Source organism: Fulmarus glacialis, unplaced genomic scaffold (genome assembly GCF_000690835.1).
Source record: "Fulmarus glacialis isolate BGI_N327 unplaced genomic scaffold, ASM69083v1 scaffold5379, whole genome shotgun sequence".
NCBI lineage: Eukaryota > Metazoa > Chordata > Aves > Procellariiformes > Procellariidae > Fulmarus > Fulmarus glacialis.
The window spans coordinates 2,896-12,468 of record NW_009233770.1 but is presented as its reverse complement, the minus strand read 5'-3'; the positions used below and the strand labels follow the sequence as shown (position 1 = coordinate 12,468).

Genomic DNA, 9,573 nt, shown 5'->3' with positions numbered 1-9,573 from the left:
GGCAAAATACCTGAAAACCTGTACGTTAGAATAAATACACCAAGTTTTTATCAGTTACACACACTTCATGCCCAAGCGCTTGCTGCCTGTGCCATCTACTGGTGCAAAGGACTCCTCTGACTAGCACCCTCTTCTGCTTCCTACAGACCAGCTGAACACAGGAGCTCCTCAAACTGAGAGACAGCATTAGAAGATCCCGGGAATACTGGCTGTTTTCATAGAAGCAACCTTAAAACTGCAGTCCTTTGATCTGAATGCCCGCCCGCAGCATAAAATGATTAGGAACAGATAATAAGCCTAGCACACCGCATGCATGACCGAAACTTCAACTACTTTCTCAACGCAAGAGCACCAAGCAGGTAAGAACAATCCGTTCCTTTGAGTGTGCTGGCTTATTGCCTAGAACATCTAATAAGCTCTTAAGGAACTGACTTCATTTCTTTTAAAATCTTTACCAAAGGAAAGAGAAACTGTTACAGCCTATCTGTGAGCATGTCTAGCATTCCTGTTACACATCGTAAGGTAGCAGCAGGTTGAAGGCTTGTATAGTGAGAGCCATCCACTACAGTCACTCAAAGCTGGAAGAATTTCTATTTTTTTGTTTTCAATAGAGTCAAACCTCAACGCTGCAAGCAGATGCTTCTTGCTCTCTGCAACCAACATTTCCAAACCCTTCCACACAAGACTACCAAAAACAAATGAGACAGCCAACCCACCCTCGTTATCCTCTCAGACAATCTGGAGGAGGAGATCACCACAACAGTAACTTGCCCAAGCACATAGCAAGTCTGTAGCAGAAACTTAGTGCAGCTACTTCCCCTAGTAACACATACCTGTTTCAGTAAAGCATACCTGACTCCCAGTGGCAATAATTAGAGCTTTTCCACAGCATTCTATTTCAGTAAAGTTAAGTACGCAATGAAATACTCTCCTACACTTACTACTTTAGAGCCAAGCGGACCAAAGCTCTAGTTCTGGGGCACATCCTCTGCATCGCCATACACCTCGGGAGAAGAGCTGCGTTAGTTTCTGAGACAAGGCAGGAGAATTCCCTGCTGCCCAGGAGCTGCGCTCTGCTCCTTCCCTCCGCACAGTTTCATAAACAGTGACTGAGAGCAGCTACTCCTATAGTCACTTCTCAGTCCCTAGCTCTTAGAGCAGAAAGCCTGCTGTTTTACTTCCAGCTGTCCAATCCAAGTTACTTTCCAGGAAAGCCACAAGGGTTCAATACACACTTCAGCGCTCTGAGCAACCAGTCATAGAAATTTCACCACAGCGCTCTCATAGCTCTGAGCTTAAAGCACAGCAAAGCTCATGGGTAAACACCAAAAGGTGTTACAATAAGCTGTTGATTTACCCTCCTCTATCTTGCTCTATTATGATATGCTAAAAAGACTTCTCATTAACACTGCCATAAATACACCAAGACAAGCATACCTTTAATCACCAGCCTCATCAACACCAATATTCAAATGGATGAATCACAGAATGCATCCTTCCCTTGCTATACCATAACTGACAGTTACTGCCCTCATGCCAGGAACTCTGCTCAATGGATTCGTTTTACAGCACTAAAGATCACTGAGAATTGCCTGCTGGGGGATCAACTTTGAAGCGAGATGTCTTTTCCCCCCTCTGTTCCCCAACTTTGTTTTGCACCACAAAGCATCTCCACAGCAACAGGAAGAGGAAATTCGGCTTCGCAAGCTGAAGAAGAGGTGAGGGTAAGAGGGAAGAGCACTGCATGCTGCCCCAGGCCCATAACTTCCCCGACATGGACCATACACCAGCCTACTGCGCTCTTGCCACTGAGTGCCATGAAGTCACACAAACGCCAGAGTTTTAGAGAAACATTTATTATAGGGTTGCAGAATTTATGCCAATATAAAGTCCCTTAATAAAACTCTCAAGTTCATCAACTGCAGGACGCTAACTCTTCATCATCTTTATACTGCAGTTTTCAAAAAAAGGAACAATGCTCTGACTGCAGTAGTAATGCTACTTGCTCATAAAAAGTTGATCTAAAAAGTTTATATAAGCCAGAGTAGTTTAAGTTTACAACTACAGTCACATTCACAAGTGAGCTATACCAGAACAGATTCCTGAAATAGGAAGTTAAAGGATAAACCAATTCATAACCAAAAATACTGACAAGCTTTAAGAGCAACTCTATTTGAATCTAACAACTAAATACCACAAAACCAAACAAAAGGTAGAAGAATTAAACGTAAGCTCAGGGAAGGTTCCAAATATACATACGAATTCAATACAGTAATTGCACAAAATGAAAGAGGGTAGTGTTAAGAGGTTTATGATCACTGAGGTTGGATTTTACATGCTTCACACGTGGTAGTTAAAATAAACCTTTAATGATACACATCAGAAGGTTTTTTAGCCAGGATACGGAGTGCAGAGCTATTCTACAGAACTACACAAGATGTGCAAACCACAGATTATTAATATTAATCATTCTGTGAAAGTTAAGATGAACAGAACTGGTTCCAGCCAAGGAATTGGTTAACATTTTTACATATATATATTTTTCTGCCATTCCCAGATTACACTAAATCAAACACATTCAACGGATAAACTGATATTAACCTTCTAAAAAACCTTACTCAAATTTAAGTTTTACATGAGACAACTAAAAAGTTATACCAAGGATCAAAGAAAGCTGAAATGGTGACTTTGTCTTTTGAAATACAAGCAATACACAGAAAATGCATAAGGCTTTTGATTATCACTGCACATTTTAATTTAAGAAGTCGACATCTAATGCTCAGACTTCTTAATGAAGGTGTGAACTAGTCACCTCCCATCCAACACCTTTCACTGCTGACAGATCTTTGTTTCAACAACGAAAGAGTTTTCAAAGTGTCTGATTGAGTGACAGTTCTCCACTGAACGTTTCTGCAGACCTGGGGACGAGAGAAGATGATAGCCTAAGTAAAGCAGATCTAGAACCCAGCAGCAAGTATTTACAAGTTTTGTATCATTACAAACAGCAGCAAGATACAATCATTCAGTACACAGTGTTTCTACAGCCATGAATTGCCACCAGAGCTTGTTATCAGTTTGTTTTCTATCAGAAAGCCTCCCTCAGTTTTAGAATGGTAACAAGAGGGGCCCACATGCATTGTCCCGTGTGTTGTAAGCAAGCACTTTTTTCTAGTATCCCACCACCATTTTAGTGACAGAAGAGACAATACTAAATAGATTGTTTATGGCAAAGTTTCTCATAGCCCTTCCTAACCACAAAGAAAAGGAAAAGCAAAGCAGACTGAAGTTACAGGGAAGGAGTTTAAAAACTCAGGAAGGGTGCAGAAAAAACCCTAGTTCTTTCCAGCACTTCCCCCCACCCAGTATATATTAACACAGAGTATGCTTCTTTAGAGCAGCCTTCCCTTTGATGAGAGCCCTGGGAGGATTTGCCACTCAGCTGATGATCTTGCTGAAGTTTTTCCTAACACTATTAAAGTGATTTTCTCTATTTTGGGACATGCCAGCATTGGATCTGACACAGGCAGTTTACCTGTATCAGCTGTGAATCTCTACTACGAGACAAGAATACAGTAGTCCTGCCATCAAAGACAAGCTGCTCAACTAAAGCACTTCAATATACAACAATTAGAGAAGAAAGATTTATAGCTTGTTTAATAAGCAGAGAATTGTTCAGACTAAGCAAGAGAAGCTATCCATCGAAGTCTAGAAGCACTAGCTCTTAAACCAAACACAGCAGGGCACTGCTTTAGTTTATAAACACTTAAAATATAGGCTGTCCTTCAATTCATTTCAATCTTAATGCCTGTACAAGCTAAGAAGTTTCCAACGGCTATCCAACTGGGTACATAATTGAACAGGCAGGATAACCTGTCCGGTTTCTCACATGCCTTCAGTTACAACTCCAGGGAACTGCTGCAGAACCTGAGGTCAGTTTGATCTAACTGATGAACCCGTGAACTCTACAAGATCTGAGAGCCAATGCAGCACCAGCTAAATGAGAAGAATTCTCCACAGAAGTTACAGGAGTTTATCTGTTTTAGTCCAATTATGTACACACTAGAAGAAAGGTGTGCTAGAAATTTGATCTGGAAGGCAAGACAAGCCTTGTCCCTGAACAATTTTCTCCTCAGCAGCAGTCTTCCATTTGACTAGATTTCCCGCTGCCCTCCCCCCCAAGGGCAATCAAGGTTAGTTACAGAACAGAAACTGTACCAAGAAGCATTATTCATTTACTAGAATCCTTTTGTGCAAGTATTCTGTAGAAGTCTTTTACTATGCAGCAAAGATGTCAACAACATGCAAGATGATTTAAGGAAACATCATAAACGCTCTTTGCAGTATTGTCTGTAGACCAGTCTTTCAGTCACAGCAGCAGTCAATTTAGACTTGTTCACAGAAGAATCTTCACAACAGCTAAGAGACACACGCCTCTCCTTCCCATAAAGGCAACATTTACTGTTTCTTCATGTGCCCTACGCTGTTAGCTACACAGGACCAGTTTTATGCTCCTACATACAAAGCCTTCCATCTCGTAACAGGATGTAGTCTCTAGCAAACAGCAGATGTGGCTCCTGATGCTGCAAGCTGTAACTGGGCTGAGGAAACTCTTGCCTAAGAGCTTGGCAGGAAAACCAGAGCAGAGACTTCTGACAAACCAAATATTTGCATTCTGAAAGGCTGTAACTGACAAAGGATTGGTTTGCTATTTGTTTGGTAAGAGCAGCAAACAATGAAATGCTTTGATAACTACAGTGAACTAAAATTCATAGCATCAGATTTCTGTACTCCAGGCCTCCTCCCAGTATGTCAAACCACCGACACCTCAAATTCAATCCTTTTCACAGAATGGCAGAGGGGTGGCGCGAGGAGACAGGCAATAAAGAAACCAAGCTCAGAAGCTCCTATGAAGCATTCTTCCTCTTTTAGAAAGGAAGTCTGGGATGTCCGGAGCTAGTTGTTCAATTCCCCCTCCGCCCCGAGCAAGTGAACCAGAAGATAATGCTTTTACTTGGTGCTCCTCTAACCCAGTTTTAGATAGGACAGTGACAGATTAAGCTGCACCTACAGAGATTCACATTATCAGACGGATTATATGAATTTTGGGGCCAAACTAACTTACAACTTCAACCAAAAGATGGAACTGAACTAGGCTTACGTTCAAATTTGGTTTGGGCATGTAACCTCTAATTCTGTAACTGAAACTCTCTCACCATGTTTGAATGAAACTTTGGATACATACTTGAAAGTAGAGGAAAATACCCATCAGTTCTATGAGCGGTCTCAGCTCATGTTGAACACTCACGGATTTCCAAGTCTAAAAACTCTGAAGGTTTAAGTATTTATTTCCCTACTCAAACGATAGACTTTTTTTTACTGAACGGAACTTACCTGTTATCTGGTCTCTGCGCTGAAGTCTGAACGTCTCTTTTCCAACACAGAGTTGGTAGATGAAGATACCCAAATCAGACACATTGTCTATCTCCTCCGTAACCACCATTTCTTCACGGACTAGGTAGGTCTGAGGCAAGTAAGAGCCAGTCTAAAGGAGAAAAGAAAACCTTGAGACACAGTATTTTGCTAACAATGTACAGACATCACTACATTTTACTCTTTGCTTTGGAAGGGCTTCAAGCACTAGATTTCAGCTTTCCTTCTTTTTAATACTAAGATATGTAAGTCTTGAACAGCTGCATACCAGAGAAGTTAAAAACTGACAAAGGCTATTTCAAACAGTTGCAGTTACATGCAAACAAAGAGCAGTTAACCTTAACATTACTTGCCTCACATGAAGCAAACATAAATAGAACCTGTTCAAGTTTATTGCTACGCAACAGAAAGTTTGCAGCTAAAAGAGGAGAGAAAAAGTATTACTAAAGTTTCCATGTTTGAGGCAATGTATTTCTAGTACAAAAAAAGCAGTGCGACCTACAAAAGTTAAGTCTTCACCACAAGATCACAGCACTATTGAAACGACTTCCCACCTCTCATGAACAACTCCTAAAAATGGGGGCAAGGAGACACGCTTCAAGCTTGTCTTCATGAAGCTGAAGAAAATGAAACAAGCTAAGCTAGATCAGGTGGCCTCTAGCACTAGGTGTAGAGGAGTCAATGACTTTTTTGAAAAGTACATTTGACACACGATAGCTCAGTATTGCATTTAATTTGAAAGTAGCAGCAAGCTCTATCAACTTGACCCATAAGATAAGTCTTCTTGGAAAAATACCAGTTTTAGTCACTGAAGAGTCAAAGTGCTTGCGGTGAGCTCATAACTACAGTGCCAATAAAACAGAAGAACAAGTTAGCATTGTTCTTTTCATTAAAACTCTCATGGGGCAAGTGAGCTTTCCGGTAGTAACTTTCAGGTTTAGGCTTTTGGTGATATTTGGAGCTTTATCAAATCCTTTTATAACAGCTAAATTTAACTTTATTTGCTAGTTGCTTTCAGCTTTCATAAAGCTAGGTATTAATAGGAGCATTAAGCATGAATCTACTCAACATAACATACACTGACAGCTGGCCTTAACTTCAGTACAGTGACTGAGCCAGGGGGATTATGTACTTTGATGGCAAGAGGACTGTTCTAGCAAGAGACTGTAGTCCAGGAGCAACACCCCGCACTCTTATCAAAAAGCATCGTGTCAGCATAAACAGTAAAGTTTCCACGTACCGCCAGTTTTGCGAAGAGATCCATCAAGTTTCTTGGCGGCATAACTATGGATGTGTTCAGTGGAATCACATAGCAGTTACCCAGTTGCAAGTCAAGATATGCCGTCAAAAGCTATTTTGAAAACAAGTTTTCAATTAATTAAGCATGGCCTTTGATTATTAGAACACGATTCTACACAGACTAAGAAGGAAGCTCAAAAAGCTGGAGATCACACACAGCTAGTATCAAAGCGATGCATTCAGGAACTGTCTAGTGTAAGAACTTAGCTATTACCACTTCTGCAAACAAAATGGTTATAGCTATGGTTTACAACAGGACTTTAGTACAAAAGTGAGAGCTGACTAAAAAAAAAGCTGTTTCTATTATAATTCTAAATGAGTACAGTTTGTATTAATACAGAGAAAGTATTTGGGAGTATGCTCTCATAACTGAAGAGGTCCAATCAAGCACAGTGCAAAGAAAAGGTATCCAACTGCTGATAAGCAATCACTCCCTGCAAATAGTTCTTCAGAAAAACTGTTAGTCTCTAGAAAGTCACATTAGCATTACTACTGAGTGCAAGAACTGCAGAGACTAAAATTATCAACATATCTACTTGTTTTAGTATGACTTTGCATAGCACTTAGCCAGAATCAACTGTAATTCTTATGTTGCCCGAATCCTTTAAGTTATAGCCAAGATTCTATCAAGACACCATAGATAAAAGCTGCAAATACTATGAACACAGGTAGCACAGCTTGGCAGCATGGCATTCCATGCTACTATTAAAGGCAGCACGTACAGAGGTCAGTTCTAATGTCTTTACCATGATTGTATCTGCATTGCCAAGGTTTGATTTACAAACAACCTACGAGAGCTTTTACAGCTGACTAAGGATAACTGTTAATACTATCAACATAACTTTAATAAAAAAGTCAAATTAAAACCATCTTCTCCTCTTTGCTTTAGAGAAACTACATGTAACTAACACAGCATTTTCAAGTTCTAGGTTTCAGCCACTTGAAGTGATTTTTCAATTCACTTATCCAGGGCCCACACTTGTTTGGAATTCTACATTTTGCTGTAACACAGTTTGGCAGAACCTTAGACCGAATCCTCATTTTCCCCATTTCTTAACTCACATTTACAACGTTCTCCTACCCTCACTTTCATTTATATAGGATTCTTGACCAAACAGTATCATTTCCAGACATGCTATGGGCAACAATATTTAAAGTTGAATAGCACCGAGATGCATTGTTCTGAGAAACAATCCAGTTAGAGTCACTGTGGGTATGAACAACTCTAACATTCTCGTAACACTCCTCCCTTACAGAAGTTAAGTCTACTATTATAGAGTTAAAAGGATTAGATTTCCCACACTTAAACCCATCCCCAAAGAGAAGCTTGCATTGACAGTAAGCTTTAAAGGTCTCAAGAATGAAAACCCTGGAGCTGTTATGATTACCATCCGCTCCACAGTTTCCCAGTGAGCAATGAGACTAGTTATTTCTTACCGCTTCACATATACTCACCCTATCAAAGTCATGAACAATTGCTGCTGGATCACTGTCCGAGAACTTTGGAACGGGCACATCAATAATGGCTATGTTATCATCTTCTCGAATGTCAGCTTCTTCAGCAATAGGCAGGAAATAAGGTTCTACTGCACGATCACGATTTTCATTTTCAAAGTAACACATTTCACCACGGTACACCTTATGCTGAAAGTAAGAGCAAGGCTAGTTATTTTTACAGCAATGTTGCTTTAAAACTGTATTTCTCACACTTATGCTACGACGAAGCACAGGTCTGTCACACCTGGAGCTTTTATAAAGGACATAGCAGCCTTCATGTCCCAGTTATTGAAGGTTTCCTATTATAGTGGTAATCCATTTATAATTACACTTTTTATATTCAGTGATGCTTAAAGAAAAAAGAACTTTCACATTACCTTAGGCATGAAGTACTTGTAGATGCAGGCTCCACCGACAACAACTCCTGCCAAGATGAACGCTAGACCCAGCAGAGTCAACAGACATCTTCCAGATGAGTTTTCACCTCCATGTGTGGCAACTTCTGGATCCTTTAAAGAAAGAGGGATGAGGACTTAGAAAGTGTAGCCACTCCGAATTTTAAGTAAGCTGTTATCTACTGCTTCACTTTGACCTACCATCTTCCATTTCTTCTAGGTGTGCAGTGAGAATTCTAAGTCAAGCATCATATAATAAGAAAACACCTACACAAAATACTACTGCATCATATTAAGATCAATTTTCAAACAGCACTGAAAGAGGATATTTTCTTAATTAGAGGATGCTTTCTAGACAAACCTTTATCGAGCAACTATTTGAGGTGTAAGAAATTTAAATAACTGTAACAAAAGACACAGTGCTGCAGCCGCAGTATAGTACAAGGAAAGCAAGATTTGTAGAGCAAGGTCATTTGAAGGTACACAGTGTTTTCAGGCCTCTTCCCAAAAGCCTATTTCCTATCCTCCTCTTGCTATCAGGAATGAGATAACATTACTTTTCCTTACAAAGCTGGACTAACAGAAAAAGCTAAGATGCAGCTTTGTCTATTATCTGGGGAACATCTGACACGAGTCAAAACATCCACATTTTAGAACTTGTCATATACACGAGTCCACTATGAAAGAGAACAACTCATCAGCTTAAATGCAGCTTCAAATTATGCCAAATAAAAATAAGCCCCTGTGTCACATCCTACCTTGCAGCTCCAAAATACTCCTCCTTCCACCCAAGTCCCAGGGAATTTTTGTTTCTAGCAGCCTGAAACTTATCTCTTTAGTTCAGTGACTTGTTTTTCCCCCCTGCAGTGTTCTCTCAAACAGAAGATGACTGCATCCAGAGGGACTACTATCACCATCACATAACACGGTGTAATACCGATTGCAAAGTTAG

The 9,573-nt window shown here is 40.2% G+C and overlaps 1 protein-coding gene across 1 annotated transcript; it reads right to left on the bottom strand.

Annotated features, from left to right (window-relative positions):
* Nucleotides 1–1,840: 1,840 nt before the first annotated feature.
* Nucleotides 1,841–8,735, bottom strand: ITM2A (integral membrane protein 2A; the record flags this gene model as incomplete). The annotated part of the gene is made up of 5 exons (XM_009585431.1): nucleotides 1,841–2,918; nucleotides 5,392–5,542; nucleotides 6,671–6,781; nucleotides 8,185–8,373; nucleotides 8,604–8,735. Coding segments are annotated over 5 exons (672 nt in total), but the record flags the coding sequence as incomplete, so codon positions are not given.
* Nucleotides 8,736–9,573: the final 838 nt, after the last annotated feature.